Below are 21,176 nucleotides of genomic sequence, written 5' to 3'. Positions count from 1 at the left end.
GCTTTCCACCCTGTATGAACAACAAGCCCGTGGATTGCAGAGCTGAGTTTCAAACCGACGAGTTCGAAATGTCAGCTCTGGTGTGCTAGTGTTTTACCGCTGCGCCACCTGAGCAGCGATTGATGCTTTTGACAAAACTTGACTAAATTGTAGTGCTGACTATACTGATGCTCTGCCTCTATAGCTTTAATTGTAAAATCATCAGTGTTATGGATGAGATAGTGCAGATGGCGTAAAACCAAACTATATATATTATATATAGTGATCAGCCATAACATTAAAACCACCTCCTTGTTTCTACACTCACTGTCCATTTTATCAGCTCCACTTACCATATAGAAGCACTTTGTAGTTCTACAATTACTGACTGTAGTCTATCTGTTTCTCTGCATGCTCTGTTAGCCCCCATTCATGCTGTTTTTCAATGGTCAGGACTCTTCCAGGACCACTACAGAGCAGGTATTATTTAGGTGGTGGATCATTCTCAGCATTCTCATTCTCTGGAGTTTTTAAATACCATGTCCACTCACTGTCCACTCTATTAGATACTCACACCTAGTTGGTCCACCCTGTAGATGTAAAGTCAGAGACGATCGCTCATCTATTACTGCTGTTTGAGTTGGTCATCTTCTGAAACTTTATCAGTGGTCACAGGACGCTGCCTACAGGGCGCTGCTGGCTGGATAGTTTTGGTTGGTGGACTATTTTCAGTCCAGCAGGAACAGTGAGGTGTTTAAAAACTCTATCAGCATTGTTGTGTCTTATCCACTCATACTAGCACAACACACACTAACACACCACCACCATGTCAGTGTCACTGCAGTGCTGAGAATGATCCACCACCTAAATAATACCTGCTCTGTAGTGGTTCTGTGGGGGTCCTGATCATTGAAGAACAGCAAAGGGGTTAACAAAGCATGCAGAGACACAGATGGACTACAGTCAGTAATTGTAGAACTACAAAATGAGTAAGTGGAGCTGATAACATGGACAGTGAGTGTAGAAACAAGGAGGTGGTTTTAATGTTATGGCTGATCGGTGTATGTATTCACAAAAAATCTTCAAAATGGGCTGCATTATTAGAATGCAATAATTTGCAAATCTCGACAAGCCTTTGTTCTCCATTGTCATCAACAAAAAACATTGACAATAGCAAAATATTCTTCGCCATGGTTGATAAATTCACAAACTTACCTACATAAATGGCCCCTGAATTAGTACCAATTGTGAGATGTAATCCTTTTTAACACTAACACCCATATCAGACAAGTATGTCCATATCCTCCAATGATCCTGTATCCCCTCCTTCACCCTATAAAGACATGGTTAAAATGTCCCAATTTGGTACTGTTAACAATGACATTTTAATTAATTCAAATCATCCACGTGCAGTCTTGACACCCTACCAACCATCTGTTTTTTTTTGTCCCCCCCCCCATTTCCCCTTCCAATCTAGTTGTGTCCAATTACCCTGATTGCGTCCTCTAATCTGATTCGACCCTTCACCGCTGACTGAGGACGCCTCTCAACTGACGTACGCCCCTTCCGGCACGCACAGTCAGTACAGACTGCATTTTTCACCTGCACGAGTCGAGTTCATACACTTGACGGGCACTGTGTATGGAGGGCCACACCCCCATCAGCATTATTCCTCAGCCCTGTGCAGGCACCATCAGTCAGCCAGCAGGGGCCACAGTTGCACCAGTTATGAGGACCTATGATCCGACTTTCTTACCCTCTAACCCTGAACAACATGCTGCCGCCCAGCCCAGTCGGAAAGGCAGAGCCCAGTCAGAAAGGCCACCTGAGCGGCTCCAACCATCTGTTTTAAATAATGTGTTTCACTCAGTAGAATCAGACCTAGTAACCACCGCTCATTTTAGGTGTTTTCCTAACTCATTACAAACTGCAGTCTCTAATAAATAGAATTTTCTAAAAAATAAAACAATTAGAAGCATCTCAATATCACATTTACCATTTACTGGTAAAAACATTGGGAAAACTGCCTTCATACAACTTACTAGCTTTATCTTTTCAAATAGCTGTCTAAACATAATTTGTTTGTATTTCGCTTAAACCAACAAATGTTATCAGTAAAACTCGGCCACATTAAAGCAAGACAAAGAAATGTAATGCAATGAAAGAACAATAAATCTTGCATGCAAAGCAATGCTATTCAACCACATGGGGGCTTATCTTGGTTGGGGGGAGCACAGGACACTGCTGTAGTGAGTTTAAACAGTTTTACTTTTTATGCTAAACTGTCTTCTACTTGTAAAGGTTACAGTGGTCACTTTAAAGTAATAAAGAAATCCTTCATAAATCCTCAGATGAAACTGCATTTAAATCTGACCTGGTTTTGTAATAAATATAAACTACATGACCAAAAGTATTTGGACGCAGGACCATGAACTTGCTGGACATCCTATTTCAAAAACAAATGGTATTAACATAGCCTTCTGTTCTGAGACGGCTTCTCACAAGACTTTAAAGTATGTCTGTAGGGAATTTTGCCCATTTAGTCGAAAGAGCATTTGTATGACTGGGCAGTGATCAAGAAAGCCTCGATTGATGTTCCAGTTCATTCCAAAGCTGTTCAGTGCAGGCCACTGAGGTCCCCACCCCTTAGGTAAACAAGGTCCCATTAGAAAGCTTAGAATGTCTACTGTTCAGCATTGTAAATAATTTTAGCTTATTCTATTTATGAGTTACCTTAAAAACAAAAAGGTTAATTCTGATAAACAAAATTGTGTAATATCACAAGGCTGTATTTGTATTACTACTGACAATTTGTATATCAAACAAATCTCATTCACATTCATACTGGCTATTTTGCTTTCAATAAATGAGCATTAAACCCCAAAAAGTTCAATATTGGCGCCCAGGTGGCGCAGCAGGATATTCTGCTAACACACCAGCGCTGAGATTCTGAACTTCTCGGTTTGAAACTCGGCTGGGCGCCATCTAGTGGCCATAATTGGCAGTGCCTGCAGGAAGGGATGGCCGGAATATGTGGGTGGGGTCTTTAACCCTGTGTAAGGACTGTGCAGAGTGCATGGGTGGAAAAGAGTTCTGCTAAGGGCTGTGCGTGGGTCGGAGGAGGCGCGAGCAGCAATATACCCTCCTCAACTGCAAAAAAATCTGGGATCCACAGCAGTGGAAGACAAATTGACTACACTAAATTGGGAGAAAATGGGAGAAAAAAACCCATTATATATGTAGTTAAATATTTGCTAATGCTTTGTTTTCAGTGCAAAACAAAAGCGAGTGGTAAATTGTGTTACTTTAATACATAGAAAAGAAATACAAAACCTTCAGCTTGTGTTCTTCAAAATGAGACCAAGTTAATATCTGTGTGATGATCTATTAAGAATATAAAGAAACAAACATTAAGACCATAGTTCACCCTTATAAATGCAACACAAAAACAGCACAGCACCACACAAGTCATTAAACTACAATATTTATTATAACACTTATTATATGATATTATTATATATTACATCAAATTTAATATATCTTAGACCACGTGTCAAACTCAAGGCCTGCCACGTCATTTTATGTGGCCCCCGAGAGCTTAAAAGATGTATGATTGTATTAAAATACACTGTAAAATCATACATAAACTGCTCTCCCACAATGCATGCTGATTTTGTGACCCGCAAAGTGACCGGATCTCGCCACTAGATGGCAGTGTTTCCACATCATTTAACTGAGGTGGTTTTCCAACAAGTGATGTTGAGAAATATTTACAAATAATACCAAAATGTACAAGAAGAGAAAATTGAAGCAGAAGAAAGGTAATTTAATGAAAGATGGATAATAAAGTGAATACAAGTTTGTGCTTCATGAAGGAAAACCGGTACGTCTCTTGTGTTATGAGGCCGTATCTGTGGAGTACAATATAAATGTAGATATACATTATAAATATTCAGTATAAATTTGGCATTTTGACACCAAACACAGAATTTAGCCTCCAAGAAAAACAACAAATTGTCCAAGACTTAAAAGGCAGACTGCAATCACAGCAGGATACGTTACAATCAGCCCTTTGAGGGCCACCATAATGCAGATCAGTGGCGTAACTAGGAGCTCATGGACCCCAGTGCAAAAAAAAATTGTGCCTCCTCTATGCCATGGGCCCCAGTGCAGCTGCCCCCCCCCAGGTAGTTATGCCCCTGATGCAGATGTGGCCCTTGGTGAAATGAGTTTGACACCCCTGTCTTAGACCCTCCCTGAGGACTTAAAGGACCTGACGGTTACCCTTTGTGTTTTAACCTTACTACATTGTATAGCAGACATCCCAAGTCTCCCAAAAGCTCCGGGAGTCTCCCGCATATACATAGCGGCTCCCAGATGCCCGCAAGTCAGATAAAATCTCCCGGAATCTAGAACGAGTGGCCAAGAGCGACACACACGCGCGCGCACGCAGGCGACACAGACTTTATTCCCGATCGCGTACTAAATCCGTGATCTGATATACAATCTAGCGCACTGTGTAAAGAACATAAATCAATTGTCTAATATACTGTCTAGTGCACTATGTAGGGAACATAAATCCGTTATCTGATATACAATTTAGTGCACTATGTAGGGAACATAAATAATTATGTAAAACACGATCTAGTGCACTATGTAGTGAACACGAATGCGTTATCTAATACACCCTCTAGTGCACTATGGGTGTGTTCGAAAACCTAGGGAGCTGCCTTGCTGTCTTACTGTCTACATAGGCAGCTGCCTTAGTAGAGAGGATTCTAATAAGTCAGTGACTTATAAGGCAGGTTATTCGAACGCACTACTTAGATAGCGATTCCATCGGATTTCGCGTTTAGCATTTAGCATCTTGCCATTAAAACCAATAAACTGAGGTAGCACAGCACGCTAACGTCAATATAACATCTTCCTTCATGTACCGATAACGGTTAAATTTGCAAATAAAAACACTCGGTACAAGTTTATACAAGTTAAAAATCAGTAATATTTTATTTACGTTTGAAAATAACTCCATTCGTTTCTCTGCGCCGTCAGCCATGTTTATTTTTCTGTGAGAGAAGAGCACCCGACCCGCAAGGAATTCTGGGATTGCCTTGATCACTAAGGCAGCGTCAGATGCTCACTCGTTCTTGAGCCAAAATAACATTGAAATATTAAGATGCCTCAGAAGTGTGGATTTTAAGGCATCTAGGATTTCGAACAGCCTCATTCTCGGGAGCGCGCACAGGATGACGTAAAATGCTGTCTATGGAGAGAGCGCACTAGCTTTTCGAACACACCCTATGTAGGGAACCTAAATCCGTGATCTGATATACAATCTAGTGCACTGTGTAGGGAACATAAACCAATTGTCTAATTCACTATCTAGTGCACTATGTAGGGAACATAAATTAATATCTAAAATACTATCTAGTGTACTATGTAGGGAACATAAATCCATTATCTTTCACACTACCTGGTGCACTATGTAGTACACATTAATGTGTTAGTGACGCGAACAGTTAGCTTGTTAGCTCAGTTAGCAGCTCCTAAAAGTTCTGTTATCACCCATATCCTTTGGTGTGTGCAAGAGGTTTTTTAGCTTTTTGTTTTTTTTCTTTTTTGGGCTTGGGGGGTCGGGGTCGAGGTCGAGGTCCGGGGGTACCTCCCTGAAATGAGTTTTTGCAGCTTGGGATGTCTGGTATTGTGTGTTTATATATTGTCACAAATGGCAAAGAAAGTATATATTTAATGTACAGTATAATAAATACATTTTATATTAATTCTGCTCCTTTAAGAGGTTAACTTCAACTGCCGCGTTTTCCTCCATCGTTTGTCGAAAGATGCGATGCCGTAAATGTGGTTCATAGTTTGTCCCTTCCTACATGCCGTACCATTAAGCTTCACAACAACAGCAGTCTCTAGCCACATCCCGCTGTGCGTTACACGGACTTCATTTAGCTTTCCTTCACCTGATGAATATTTCACCTAAAAAGTCGCAAACGTTGTATTTTTTGAGGATCGGTTACCTGACTGGTAAGTGCGCAAACACACCACCAGATCAGTATTCAGCTATATATGCACTACAGTCTACAGGCTGCACCAGCCTTGATAGGGTCTAGTCATTAAACAGTCAAGGCGCTGTCATCCCTACTGAGGCTGAGTCCAGAATGCTTCCGTGTTCACTACGTAGGTGTTCTAGCTGCACTTTTTTCTCAATTGTGTATTGTGCAACCTACATAGTACTCCATGGATCGATTTGGGATTGAGCTAATGAAAGTCTGGTAGCTGGTTTATTTTCCACATTATATTTATGATTTCTTACTTATTTTGCTTCAGTGATCAGTAGGTAGGGTAAACGTATTTAAATATTAATTTAAATTTGGATCGTGGCATATCTAAAAAGTGAATAATGTATGACAAATAATTTACATTGCTTACTACAGACTAAAGCACCCACAAACCAGTTCCGTCGCTTTAGGCCACCAAAACAGTCACTGGTTAATGGTTAATGTGTGCCTAATCCTAATCTTTGTAAACTTCAAACTCACCTCACCTCACCTCACCTCACCTCACCTCACCTCACTGTCCTTATCTCTGTTCTTTAAGAATTAAATAATCAATCAGGTGAAAATTAAGATGACTTCTTAAACCAGTGTAGACAGTTAGCCAGGATACAAACACAAGTATTTAACCCTATTTGCAAATTATGTTTATTTGCAATAAACCAACTGAATAAGAACAATTTAAATAGCTTAACACAACTAATATCACAGATGGTTTCTCCAGCTTTAACACAAAATGCCACTTTTAATGACTACTGCAGTCTCAGAATTATTCAACCCCCTGAATAGAATCCCTAATAATTGATTTGATTTGATTTAAGACAATGTTCATTGTAAGAAGCACTATATAAATGAGTCTGACTTGACTTGACTTGATACACATAACTTATTCTGTACAATACCTGCACATCTGGACATTATGAAATTATTCTAATTCTAAACTGAAACGTTATATGCCGGAATAATACTTGAAACATTACATTTGCATATCAGAATATGTTTTTTCTACCTCACTCATCATTTACTCAGTACCATGTACTGACCAACACTTGTCTCTAGTCTTGTCTTTCTTAATTACTCTTTAGATTATGAATGTCTTTTTGTATTAGGCCTTTTTTGTATTTATTGTACTGTCTATCTGCACTGTGTACTGTACTCTCTTGCACTTTTGTTCTGTGTTGCACCCTGGTCCTGGAGGAACGTTGTTTCTTTTCAATATGTACTTGTAAATAGCTGAAATGACAATAAAGCCTCTCTTGACCTCTTGACCTCTCTCTCTAATAAGAGCACACATTTGCAAATCAGGTGTCTCTAGCACACCTAAATAAAGTAATCAACAGCTTTATTAGTTGCATTGGATAAAACACATCAAATACCTGCACTGGCTAGGGGTTTGTTAATTGTGACATTTGATTGCATGTGAGAAATATGGCTAAGTCAAGATAGTTATCCAAAAAGTTATGTCACCTTTCAACTTTAATAAAGTTTGCTGCTGATCATGTGGCCAAAAAGCAGATGCAGATCTAAAGCTTGCTTGACTTTGGAAAGTGTGAGCTGTGTTGCAGCAATTTTATAAGGTGACAATGTGGGTTTTCCTGTTGACTTTCAAAAGGAAACCAATGTACAATGTTGTTAGTGCCTAAAGACAGTTGTTTAAACTGATGATCTTGGGTCCTGAAGTTGCTTAGTAAAGGCTCCTAGTGGGGTGGCATGATGGCTCAGTGGGTAGCACTGTCACCTCACAGCAAGAAGGTCCTGGGTTCAATCCCCAGATGGTGCGGAGTTTGCATGCTTTCCCCGTGTCTGCGTAGGTTTCCTCCGGGTGCTCCGGTTTTCTTCCCACAGTCCAAAGACAATCAAGTGAGATAAACTGGCGATACTGAATTGGTCATGACTGTGTTTAACATTAAACTAGAAGTGATTAATCTATGAGTAACTAGTGTAACGAGTAACTACCATTTCTGTCATGAATGTAACCAAAGTGTGTAAACATGATGTAAGAATCCCAATAAATGAATAAATAAATAGGCTCCTAGTGAGATTCTATTATATGCTCTCTGAGATCTGTATAGAGCCTTCATGACTTCTGTACTGTCATTCATCTCACATTTAATGTGTATTTCCTCTGCCAAAAGACGCATGTCTAAAACTTGGACAGATGGTTTTAGACAGTTCAAACAGTAGTCAGAAAAAGAAATAACAGGGTGTATAATCAGCAGTACAGTATCCCAACAGTAGTGATGCTATGTAGATTGGCGGTTCAAATCCAGGCTCTGCTATGCAGCCACTGTTGGGTCCTTGAGCAAGGCCCTTAACCCTGTCTGCTCCAGGGGTGCCGTACGATGGCTGACCCTGCGCTCTGACCCCAGCTTTCAAACAAGCTGCAATATGCGAAGAAAGAATTTCATTGTACTGTACATCTGTTTATGTATATATGACAAAAAAGTATACCTATCTTCTAAACATTACTGAGGCATTACACATAATTGAAGGAATCATGAATCAGCTGATGAATTCAATCAGTCAAGAAACAAAAGCTTGATTTTGAAAATAGCCCCCTCAGCCAAGGAAAAACAAGTCAAGACTGGTTTCTAAAAGAGGTTTAAGCGAGCCTAGCCAACATTCTGACTTAATGCCATTATAAATGTATAGAGAAAATTCTTTTGGAAAATTAGGGAGAATTTGCCAGGAGTAATTGTTCATCATGAATCATGAATCATGAAAAATTTATGAATAACTTATTGTACTGCAATAACTTATGTCTTGTAGTTGTAATTGCCTGCAATGGCTTTGCAACAATATACTACTGTTATATTTTTGTGTCGTCTTATCATTTGGTTTTGGTTATAAATGCATAATTTTAAGTACAAAGTCAAATAATGTGTCAAATGATGATCAAATAATACATTGTTCCTCTTTTTCTCTTCACAAAGACCTGTAAGTAAGTGAAAACATACACTGTGACATCAGGTTAACTCAGCACCTTTGCTTTATTGCAGTCCTTGACATTCATACAGTCATCAACCATGCTTATTCAAATTCAGTGATATGGAGAAGATGTAGTAATGGAGAAGCTGACGAGGTAAGTCCCAAAGTTTCACATCAGACTGAAATGATGATTACACATGTGACATAAGAGACATTATCTCATCTCACTTTTATCCACATCATTAAACAGTAGTTTCAGTGAAAATGGAGCTGGTAGCAGTTCTACCTTGGGGGAATCATGTGGTCTTATTACATTGCCCAATTCAGCAGCTGTTGGTTGTAAACAACTCAAGTGTGTTGTTGATTTTTTTGGAAAAACTCCAATAAGAACCTGGTTGTAGAGTAAGGATAAATTAATTTCAGTTGTAGCAATGCGTGAATTAAATTAGATATAAAGTAACATTGTTAGAATTGGAGCTAAAATAAGTGCATTTGTAAATGTTGACAGGGATTTTTCGAACTTTAAGGGGACTTTTTAAACCACTGAGAGTACACCTTATAGAAGATTAGTATATTTTGAAGAGGGTTTATTAACTTTAAGGGGATTTCTAAACTTTAATGACTATGATGTTATAAGGTATTTTCCACCGAACAAACACTTGATTTATTAAATTCAGGAAACAAAATCATTACCATGGCTGAATAGAAATAAACTAAAACTTTAACTTTAAATCTCTTTTTTGTGTAAATGAGTTTCGTTTCTCTTTTGGAGAATTACTGTTCTTTTCACTCTTCTGTCTTTGTGTGTGTTCTGCATCTGTTTTTGTAGTTTTGGTAAGGAAAACCGTTCTGAGGAACGAGGGGTGCTCCATACATGGAAGGGTTACTCCTACAGTGTTACTCCAGAAAAAGTGCTCCTCTCTCAGCCTGTGATCCAGGTCGCATTGGGGTCCAAACATGGGGTTCTGCTGGTGGAAGGTAAGCCCTGTAGCACAGTCCATCTAGATGCACTCATGATACTAATCTAATTTATGTTTCATATTCACTGATCAGCAGTAACTGCAAGATTGAACATGCAAAATAATTTGAATATGTATTTGTAGTACCAGGGTTAACTGCAAGTTAATTGTAGGTCAGATACATTTTTTGTACAATTTTTATGTTATGTTAAATTTTCCCACCTACACAGCAAGTTCACATTACTATGTTGAGCTACGCAAGTTTACTTTCTCCTGTACGTACCTCTAAACAATGTTACTTCTTACTTACTAATCTTACTAGGCCATGTCATCATAGATATTCTATTAATACTTATGGTGACTTATGGTTTATAAGCATGGTTATTACCATTTCATAACCCACTTTGCAAAAGTCTGATTTTTTCTGTTGGCAAATAAAAGTTCCCACTAAGAGCCTGAGAAGAGCACTTGAAGTAAGCAATGAAACATCCTCTGACTGTTAACAGTTAGGTCCTGGATTGGTGATGTCATACCCACCAACAGGAAATTTCTCTCACGCCTCCATGCGTCATTGTTACTACAATTCTAAGTGTTACACCATTGTACTTTATTTTGAAATAACAGTCAAAACAACCCCAGTGAGGTCAGATTCACTAAGATGATGCTATAGATGCACAAGTATACTGTTCAGTACACATTCAGTACAGCTGTTGGCTGGGGCCTAGCCAATTTTTGGCCTGGGGTGTTGAAAAGGACAACACTGAACCAACAATATATGCTACCGGTAATAACTTTAAAACAGGCTGAAGAACCATGACTCTACTTCTGATCCTAACTCATACCTTAACCAAAGCTTAATAAATAAATGTTAGCTGCTAGATTAGCTACAAAATGACAAACTGGACAAGACTATGGAGCAGGTCTTCCTGAATAACAAAGTTGCACGGTTCACCTTTAATGATAATATTATTATTATTGATAATAAATATTAGCATATGTGATGCATATATATATATATTTTTTTTTTCCAAAGTATCACTAACATTTTTTTAGGAAATCATTGACTGTCACATCTTTAAATCATGTCTCATTTGTACTAGGGATGTCCCGATCCGATCTCAAAGATCGGAATCGGGGCCAATCAAGGCATTTTTTAACTGATCGGTATCAGCTTTACCCGATCCTAAACCCGATTTTTCGTTTTGCGCCAGCGGTCAAGCAGGTGTCGTAAACGGAGAGTCCAACAGTGAAGTGTAATGTCTGCAATGCGAGCGTTTCACGAGGCGGTAGTAGCAGAGCTGCGTTCATTACTGTAGAATTTTACTATTTACTAAGTCAAGGATCACTCCGGTTTACAAAACAATAACTTTTAATCCGAGTATGAAAGGAGCATAACATACAGCGTTACCATGTTACAAGACTGAACGACATCTCAGTATCAAGCTCTCTGATTGGCTTAGTTACAACACGCCTACAAGTACGGTAGCTCATAAACAAACCAGATATCATTTAACCAAACGATCTACCAATTTGATACGGCACCTAAAAAATAAACACTCAGTCGAATACAGCGAGTTAATTATTATATGATGAGAAGAGGAACCGGCTGTCACGACAGAGATGCTGATGTTCCTCAAAAAGAACCTTCACTTCATTTTGAGTGTTCCAGTTTTACTACTACAATGCTGCACTAAGTTTGTTTACTTTTATTTTGTAAAAATAAAAGAACATTCAGCAATAGCTTGGATGCAGGCCATTCTTTTCCTACAGCACTGCAGAGCTATTCAGTTGTTAAACATGTACATTGGATTCATTTGAATAACTGTAATGTACTTGAAGTGTGCACTGTGTGAACAGTATTATCTAGTTCTTATCTAGACAATATCTAGAAAATACAAGTATCGGTTTGAGACTCGGTATCAGATCGGGATCGAAATTAATGATCGGGATCGGGAACAAAAAAACGCGATCGGGACATCCCTGATTTGTACTTGTTACTAGCTTTGTAAGATTTTTGAACAAATCATGTTTGTACATATGATCGGTTACGTAAGATTAAAAAAAGCTAATGTACGGATCTACCTGCACATAACCAGATCCCGGACATAGCCGACACTCTTCTAACCATCATACTCATCAGAGAGAGTGGAGATGACATCGGGACCATTCTTCTCGTGAAAACACTTTTTATAAAAATAAAATGCATCTTGCTTGTCTCAGCAAAGAGTGAAATTGACGTTTGTCCTGCACACGATATAGAACTTCACCCCAGACAAGATCATATATACATAAAACATTTTTGTTTTTAAAATGGTATATTCAGTATCGTCATTTTTAAATGTACATCAATGCGAGTATTAATGATTCAAAAAGAAGAGCAACACAAATACAATTTTTAGACAAAGCTCTATAGTCACTAGTGCTATTTTTTAGAACATGCCCTGCGGGTGACTCATGTGGTCCCTGCGGGCGACCAGGTACTCGCGGGCACCGTGTTGGTGACCCCTGCTATAGAGCCTATGGGACAGTTGTTAATGTACATGCCCACTTAATGTAGAAACACTTGCTTCTAATGTCAAAAGCAGAAAATCCTTCCATCTGCGCTTCATTCATAACATTTTTGTTTTTTCTGTTATTAGGTGGGCAGGTGTATAGTTTTGGAGAACTTCAATGGAAGCAGAACCCATCAGCATTACGGACTACAGAACCAGTCCTAGAGGCGGGACTAAGCGAGCAGCGAGTCGCCTCAGTGGCTGCAGGCAGCTTCCACAATGGGGCGGTTACAGAAGATGGCACTGTGCACATGTGGGGGGACAATACATATGGCCAGTGTGGACTATCAGGACTCTCTGTCGTTCCCAATCCCACCCCTGTGGGCGTGGTGGACGGTGAGATTACCCCACCACAGCCGGTTCGAATACTGGAACTGGCGTGCGGTGAACAGCACACTCTGGCACTGTCTGTCCGACACGAGGTGTGGTCATGGGGAACAGGTTGCCAGCTTGGACTGCTAACATCCACCTATCCTGTGTGGAAGCCTCAGAAGGTCGAGCACCTGGCTGGAAGACATGTGCTGCAGGTGGTCTGCGGGGCCTGGCACAGCCTGGCGCTTGTTCAATGCTCTTCTCTTCCTACAGAGCACCGGAAGCCTGATGATAAATGTGGACAGTGTAATCAGTCACTTTATACCATGACTGACAAAGAGGATCATGTCATCATCTCCGACAGCCACTACTGCCCGCTGGGGGTGGAACTTGAGGAGGAGGACAAATTAGACACGGAGAACAGCCTCGCTCAAGGAAACGTTGGCAAAATTAGGAGTTCCCCGTCTGAGCCAGTTTTATCTTCTCATAGCCAGAGCTTCAGGACAGCTGTTTCTTTTCAGGATCAGGTTCATATCAGTGGGAGAAAATGTGACCAATCTGCCTCTAATGATCCAGAGGTATCTGAGGTTTCGTTGACTAATGGAGAGGTGTGTGAAGCAGCCCAAGACCCAAGCACCACTCAAAAAGACAAGAGCTTAACAGGGGCCAAATCCTTTCCTTATCCAGATGAGCAAGCACTCAAAGACTACCTGAAAAAGCTTTCTGACCAGACACAGGCCGAGCACTTGTCTAAGAACCCAACTACAGTGCCGTGTGTACAGGTTGGTAATTATCAGTAATTTTCTTTTCACAGTTTGGGTCTTTTAACACGCAGAAATGTGAGCTGGTTAGCAGTTCTAGCACCTGTATTGGCACCATTTTAGTGGCATGGCAAAGAGCTGATGGTTAATAAGGTGAAACAATTCAGCAGACTATATGTATTGTAGAAAGTCTCCAGGACTGGCAGTGAATGCCAGTGGTAAATTGCCAGATACAGTGGTATCTTAAAACTCGACGTCAATTGGTTCTGGGACAGGTGTCGAGTTTAAAAGGTGTTGAGTTTCAAGGTACTTTTTCCCATAAGGATGTATGGGAAACCTGTTAATGCATTCCGTGGTCCAGTGGAACTGCATATATTTTAGGCTAATGTAAAAAATGGGGTTGTTTTTTACATTTATACTCTAAATATAACACAAATATAATATAAAAACAATGAAATACAATTAAAAAACTGTTAAAAATCCAAAATTATTGAACCTATAGTAAGTTTTATATATTAATATATAAATAAATTATTTATAAATAATTTTTTAACTGTTTTTTAATTGTATTTGAGTTTTTTTATATAGACTTACTGTACTAAAACAACGAGCGAGGAATTTCATTAGTGGAGAGAACTTATGAGCAGTAATAATTAGAGAAGTTTAGTGTTTCTGTGTCGTTCTTTTAGTACATTAATCCACGTTAAGCTTTATTTTTTTATGATAAGTGTTTTAAACTTGGAAAAAGTGATTCTCCAGCTATAACACCGATTCGTCTCATATGCGTACTTTGATGACGTTTCACCGCACCGCTCAAGCAGAGGGCTGAACAAAGCGGCTGTTCATTGTTATATTTTAATTAAATAAATACATTCTTTAAAAGGGCTGAACACGTTGAATTTAAGGAAAATGTTGAGTTTTAGGGTACACATTTCTCCACGAAGGGTGTCGAGTTTTAAAGATTTTGAGTTTTGGGGACGTTGAGTTACAAGGTACCACTGTATCTGTTTGCAGTGGTGCAGCAGGATATTCCGCTAGCATACCAGCCCTGACATTCTGAACACCACGGTTCGGCTCTCGGCTCGGGCTGGGTGCCATCTAGTGGGCACAATTGGCAGTGCACTACCTGCAGAAGACAAAATTGGCCACAGAGTCTGCTGTGTGGGAAAAGTCCGGAATAATAAGTTCACCAAAGCACTGGCCGGAAAAGAAGGGGTTGAAAGACTTCATATGCGTCGGAGGGGGCGTGGATCAGGCAAATATACCCTCCTCGAATGCAGTCAGGATCCCCAGCAGTGGAAGATTTATTGACTATGCCAAATCGAGAGAAAATGCATAAATAAATAGAAAAAAATAAGAAATCTGTTTGCAGTAACTGATCATTACAACCATTTCAATCTCTGTTTCATCAAGGCTCATGCTGATCATGCAGTTTTCGCATCTGACTCAAGCGCCCCTGTGGCCCAGTCAGTAACTCCGATGAGTTCTGCCCTGAACAACCTGGTGGTTTCGTATGCATCCGCTGTAGGGGAGAGAGTAGCATCCACATATGAGGCTCTGTCTCTTAGAAAGGTCATCAGCTATTGGGTAAGAAAAAAAATTACCCTTAATTTTACCTACATCAACTGTTTACCATCTGTTTGCCGATCCTGGTGTTGGGTAAACGTATGTGTGTGTGTTTAGGGTCCGGGCGAGGAGCGCGTGCGTCAAGAGGAGCACATGCAAGGCAAGAAAAGCTCAAGCCTGGGAGACATCCGAGAGGAGGACGCAGGGGGGCTCAGCCGCCGCCTTTCGCTCCCTGGTCTGCTCTCACAGGGTACATTCGCCCTCCATATCTTTTGCCACCACATGTGTAAGTCTGCATGAGCATGTGTCCGGTTCATGTTGTGTGTACATGCATGAGTGCATCACTGGCATCAATGGAGCGTGTGTATGCCTGCAAGTGCTTGTGTCTGAACGTCGCTGGGGTGGGGCAGCAGTCTACCGCCACCGCTTAGACCAGAGTCTTGAGTTGCAGTCTTGGCGGCGCCACCGGGCCAGTCAGGTGTTCAACAGACACAACAGCTGTATCCATAAACAAATGTTTGATACAAGGGCTGCGTCCGAAATCGCATACTGCCATACTGAACAGTTCACGAAAGTAGTATGCGAGAGCGGGTAGTGTGTCCAAATACGTAGTAGACAGTACGCAAAAAAGTACCAGGATGACCTACTGCATGGGCAGTCATTTTAGAGTATGCAAACACAGCACACTGCGGTCCGATAATCTATCCTATAATTGAACTGGAGCTGCAAAGGCGTTCAAAGCGAAAGAGGAAAGATGGCGGAGAGTCGGAGTAAGACAAAAATTATGAGTTATGAGTAGCTTTGTGGAGAACGACAGAATTAATTCTTTCTAATTTTAAAATTGTTATAACTGTGGTGATGAGACAGGGTGCCCAGGTGGTGCAGCGGGATATTCCGCTAGCACACCAATGCCGAGATTCTGAACTCCTCAGTTCGAAACTCGGCATTGCCACCACTGACATTCTGAACACCACGGTTCGACTCTCGGCTCCGCCTCGGGCTGGGTGCCATCTAGCGGGCATAATTGGCAGTGCCTGCAGCAGACACGTTTCTGCTAGGGTGGGATGACCGGACTATGTGGGTGCGGTCTTCAAACGCTGTATAAGGACCCTGATTAGCAGATAGAGAGGCGTCTGTGCAGAATGCATGGGTGAAAAAGGGTTCCACTAAGGGCTGTGTGCGGGTCGGAGGAGGCGTGAGCAGCAATATACCCACCTCGAATGCAATCAGGGATCCCCCAGCAGCAGAGGACAAATTGACTATGCTAAATTGGGAGAAAATGCATAAATAAAATAGAAAAAAAAACTGTTGCGATGAGACATCATGCATCACGTGACGTTGGTAAGAAGGCGGACGTAGTACGCCCGAGGTTGCACGCATACTGCACACTTGCATACTGAAAGCGTACTGCTTTACCGGCTGAGCAGTGCGCACTGCCTCCAGTTTAGTATGTACTGTTTAGGTGTGCGATTTCGGACGCAGCCAAGGGTTCACCTTGTGCTTTCAGACTAATTAGGCCAGCAGCTTGCTTATTTTCATAAGGGATTTAATGCATGTGGTGGATCACACTATTTACTCTGTATTCCTCTACGACTTGTGCCAGCCAATCAACCATCAGTATTGAGCTTTGCCATCAGCATGAGATCGGAAAATGTAAACGAGGGATCTGTACACCAATAAACGGGGATGTTTTAGCAGTCCAGGTTTGCAGTTGCACATTTTTTGTTAACTTTAATGCAAAAATGCCTAATTTTTATCTATTAAGATTCCATAAGTTAAACATATCTATAGACAGATTCAAACATTAATCAAATAATTTGACTAATCAGTTGGGCGTCTATACACAGACATGGATTTGCATCCTGTACAGGTATGTTGCCACATTATACCTGGTGATTCATGCCATTAATTTGAGGAAAAATGGCACATTGAAAAACTTGAAAGCTTTTATCTAAATTATTTTGGGAATTTTGTCAGGGTTGCAGAGGCACAGATTTCTCTGAAATCATTGGGCACAATGCACCAGAGAGGACGCCAATCCATCGTGGTGCCTCAGTATACAAAAATAGAGAAAATCAGGGTTTTCATTCATAGCAGGTTATTGTTAGACATAAAATTCTATAGACATGACCAGGGCGAACATCCCCTTTATCACTGTGCCATCTTTCCAGCCTTCTTGTTCACCCTTCTCTCTTTTGTACTTTCCTTCCAAACAACAGATGGACCTCTGCAGGGAAGGAACAAAGCACAGCGTGACAGGAGTGTGTGCGGTTGTGTCCCCACCTGACAGTGTGTGAATGTGTGTATGTGTGTGTGGTTTGGCTGCCACTTGCTTTGTTTTCTCGACTCTTGGCTGTTGTGGTGAATTATTGATGCGAACATGCTGGCTTGTACAGTGCAGCTGGGCTGAAGCATTTTTATGGAGGTGCAGGGCTTGTTGAGATCGTTAGATCAGAGGTCCTTAAACCGTTTGTAGTCAGGGAATCATTTAAGGGTAAATGATTCATTCAGCACAGATTCATTTTAAGAACCGAAAGGAAAGTCAAATACCGGGGTTAAGTGTAAATAAGTAGGCTTTTTAGTGAACTGTCGGTCTGTCTCTCTCCTTGTCTTTTAGTGTCCCCACGTCTCTTGCGGAGGGTGAGTCGGCAGCGTGACCCAGCCGTCACGCTCACCACGGCTGGCGTGGCTGAATCAGATGCTCGTCTGCCCTCTCTTCAGACTGAGGTGTGGAGCTGGGGACGGGCTGAAGAGGGACAGCTGGGACATGGTGACGTCTTGCCCAGGTTAGAAAATTACCCATGAAGCACTGCAAATCAAATTTCTATGAGAACCAAAATGTACTAAAAAATAAACTAAAAACAGAAAAACTTAAGCCTACTGTACATAAATACTTCATTATTGATTCACGATTACAGAGCATAGTTATGTTTAAAAATGGACATATACTGTATGTCATAGCATATTTGTTCTTCAAGGGCGCTCAGGGGGTGCAGTGGTAAAATACACTAGCCCACTACTGCTAAGATTTGGGGTTGGAATGTAGACAATGTTTCATTTAGAGATAATAGCACTCAGTCTGGTTAGGTGGAGTCACACAGTCTTAGACATGGCTTTGTAACCATATTATAGCTGGTTTTCATTACATTAGGTGACATGGCTGTTGACTTTAATAGTGACATTCAAGCTAAGCGAGATATGGATTCTGTAGAAAATCAAGCCTGACTGTGTTCAAATAGAACCAATTCAATTTGGCGAACTGCTCAATTGGGTTCAAATCAATGCAGGGTAAAATAACAGAAGAGCATGGCATGACTATGAACATCTGTGAGACCCTGTCAGATGTAAGGAAGCCGCCGGCGACGGAAGGGGCAGTTTGTTGCCATTGGGGGAAACAGAAACAACTAAATTGGAAAAATGCAGTAATAAAATAACAACAAAAAAGCATATCACTGCATACCTAGTAAAGCAAACCTTAACTTTAAAGCTACACACTGTTAAATGCATTTAATTCCTTAAAGGGCGGTACTATGGCTCAGTGGGTAGCACTGTTGCCTCAAAGCAAGAAGGTCCTGGGTTCGATTCCCAGATGGAGCAGTCTGGGTCCTTACTGTGTGGAGTTTGCATGTTCTCCCCATGTCTGCCTGTGTTTCCTCCCACAGTCCAAAGACATGCAAGTGAGGTGAATTGGAGATACAAAATTGTCCATGACTGTGTTTGACATTAACCTTGAACAAATGAATCTTGTGTAACCAGTAACTACCTGTCCTGTCATGAATGTAACCAAAGTGTGTAAAAACATCCAAATAAATAAATAAATTCATTCCTTAAATCTTTTTAGATATTTATACACTTTGGCGTTTCTTACATGTCCAATCAACTGACAAAGAACAAATACAGCAGGCCCTTGAGTTACGAACCATTTACCATACGAACATTTTGGGTTACGAACTATCTTTTTCAACTTAACGTACGAACAAATTTTGGATTACCAATCGAAATTCTCCAAACACGTGACGTCACGAAAAAGTTGACTCCAACCGTCTCTCTCTCTCTCGCTCTCTCTCTCTCTCTCTCTCTCTCTCTCTCTCTCTCTCTCTATATACAGTGTATCACAAAAGTGAGTACACCCCTCACATTTCTGCAAATATTTCATTATATCTTTTCATGGGACAACACTATAGACATGAAACTTGGATATAACTTAGAGTAGTCAGTGTACAACTTGTATAGCAGTGCAGATTTACTGTCTTCTGAAAATAACTCAACACACAGCCATTAATGTCTAAATGGCTGGCAACATAAGTGAGTACACCCCACAGTGAACATGTCCAAATTGTGCCCAAAGTGTCAATATTTTGTGTGACCACCATTATTATCCAGCACTGCCTTAACCCTCCTGGGCATGGAATTCACCAGAGCTGCACAGGTTGCTACTGGAATCCTCTTCCACTCCTCCATGATGACATCACGGAGCTGGTGGATGTTAGACACCTTGAACTCCTCCACCTTCCACTTGAGGATGCGCCACAGGTGCTCAATTGGGTTTAGTCCATCACCTTTACCTTCAGCTTCCTCAGCAATGCAGTTGTCATCTTGGAGGTTGTGTTTGGGGTCGTTATCCTGTTGGAAAACTGCCATGAGGCCCAGTTTTCGAAGGGAGGGGATCATGCTCTGTTTCAGAATGTCACAGTACATGTTGGAATTCATGTTTCCCTCAATGAACTGCAGCTCCCCAGTGCCAGCAACACTCATGCAGCCCAAGACCATGATGCTACCACCACCATGCTTGACTGTAGGCAAGATACAGTTGTCTTGGTACTTCTCACCAGGGCACCGCCACACATGCTGGACACCATCTGAGCCAAACAAGTTTATCTTGGTCTCGTCAGACCACAGGGCATTCCAGTAATCCATGTTCTTGGACTGCTTGTCTTCAGCAAACTGTTTGTGGGTTTTCTTGTGCGTCAGCTTCCTTCTGGGATGACGACCATGCAGACCGAGTTGATGCAGTGTGCGGCGTATGGTCTGAGCACTGACAGGCTGACCTCCCACGTCTTCAACCTCTGCAGCAATGCTGGCAGCACTCATGTGTCTATTTTTTAAAGCCAACCTCTGGATATGACGCCGAACACGTGGACTCAACTTCTTTGGTCGACCCTGGCGAAGCCTGTTCCGAGTGGAACCTGTCCTGGAAAACCGCTGTATGACCTTGGCCACCATGCTGTAGCTCAGTTTCAGGGTGTTAGCAATCTTCTTATAGCCCAGGCCATCTTTGTGGAGAGCAACAATTCTATTTCTCACATCCTCAGAGAGTTCTTTGCCATGAGGTGCCATGTTGAATATCCAGTGGCCAGTATGAGAGAATTGTACCCAAAACACCAAATTTAACAGCCCTGCTCCCCATTTACACCTTGGACCTTGACACATGACACCAGGGAGGGACAACGACACATTTGGGCACAATTTGGACATGTTCACTGTGGGGTGTACTCACTTATGTTGCCAGCTATTTAGACATTAATGGCTGTGTGTTGAGTTATTTTCAGAAGACAGTAAATCTACACTGCTATACAAGTTGTACACTGACTACTCTAAGTTATATCCAAGTTTCATGTCTATAGTGTTGTCCCATGAAAAGATATAATGAAATATTTGCAGAAATGTGAGGGGTGTACTCACTTTTGTGATACACTGTATATATATATATATATATATATATATATATATACAGGGGTTGGACAAAATAAATGAAACACCTGGTTTTAGACCACAATAATTTATTAGTATGGTGTAGGGCCTCCTTTTGCGGCCAATACAGCGTCAATTCGTCATATACATATACAAGTCCTGCACAGTGGTCAGAGGGATTTTAAGCCATTCTTCTTGCAGGATAGTGGCCAGGTCACTACGTGATGCTGGTGGAGGAAAACGTTTCCTGACTCGCTTCTCCAAAACACCACAAAGTGGCTCAATAATATTTAGATCTGGTGACTGTGCAGGCCATGGGAGATGTTCAACTTCACTTTCATGTTCATCAAACCAATCTTTCACCAG

At 41.1% G+C, this 21,176-nt stretch overlaps 1 protein-coding gene across 1 annotated transcript in view; it reads left to right on the top strand.

Moving 5' to 3' along the window:
* Nucleotides 1-5,888: 5,888 nt before the first annotated feature.
* Nucleotides 5,889-21,176, top strand: part of als2b (alsin Rho guanine nucleotide exchange factor ALS2 b) — a 43,008-nt gene continuing 27,720 nt past the window's right edge. The window contains exons 1-7 of the mRNA XM_062997758.1: nucleotides 5,889-6,012; nucleotides 9,041-9,123; nucleotides 9,799-9,947; nucleotides 12,568-13,574; nucleotides 14,967-15,140; nucleotides 15,237-15,405; nucleotides 17,737-17,905. Coding sequence (XP_062853828.1) covers nucleotides 9,107-9,123; nucleotides 9,799-9,947; nucleotides 12,568-13,574; nucleotides 14,967-15,140; nucleotides 15,237-15,405; nucleotides 17,737-17,905 — 1,685 coding nt within the window. The 5' untranslated portion in view covers nucleotides 5,889-6,012; nucleotides 9,041-9,106. The remainder of the gene's footprint in view (nucleotides 6,013-9,040; nucleotides 9,124-9,798; nucleotides 9,948-12,567; nucleotides 13,575-14,966; nucleotides 15,141-15,236; nucleotides 15,406-17,736; nucleotides 17,906-21,176) is intronic.

This window comes from Trichomycterus rosablanca, chromosome 6, assembly GCF_030014385.1.
Source record: "Trichomycterus rosablanca isolate fTriRos1 chromosome 6, fTriRos1.hap1, whole genome shotgun sequence".
NCBI classification, from domain to species: domain Eukaryota; kingdom Metazoa; phylum Chordata; class Actinopteri; order Siluriformes; family Trichomycteridae; genus Trichomycterus; species Trichomycterus rosablanca.
Note: the sequence above shows the minus strand (reverse complement) of the source record. Positions and strands in the feature narration are given on the sequence as shown.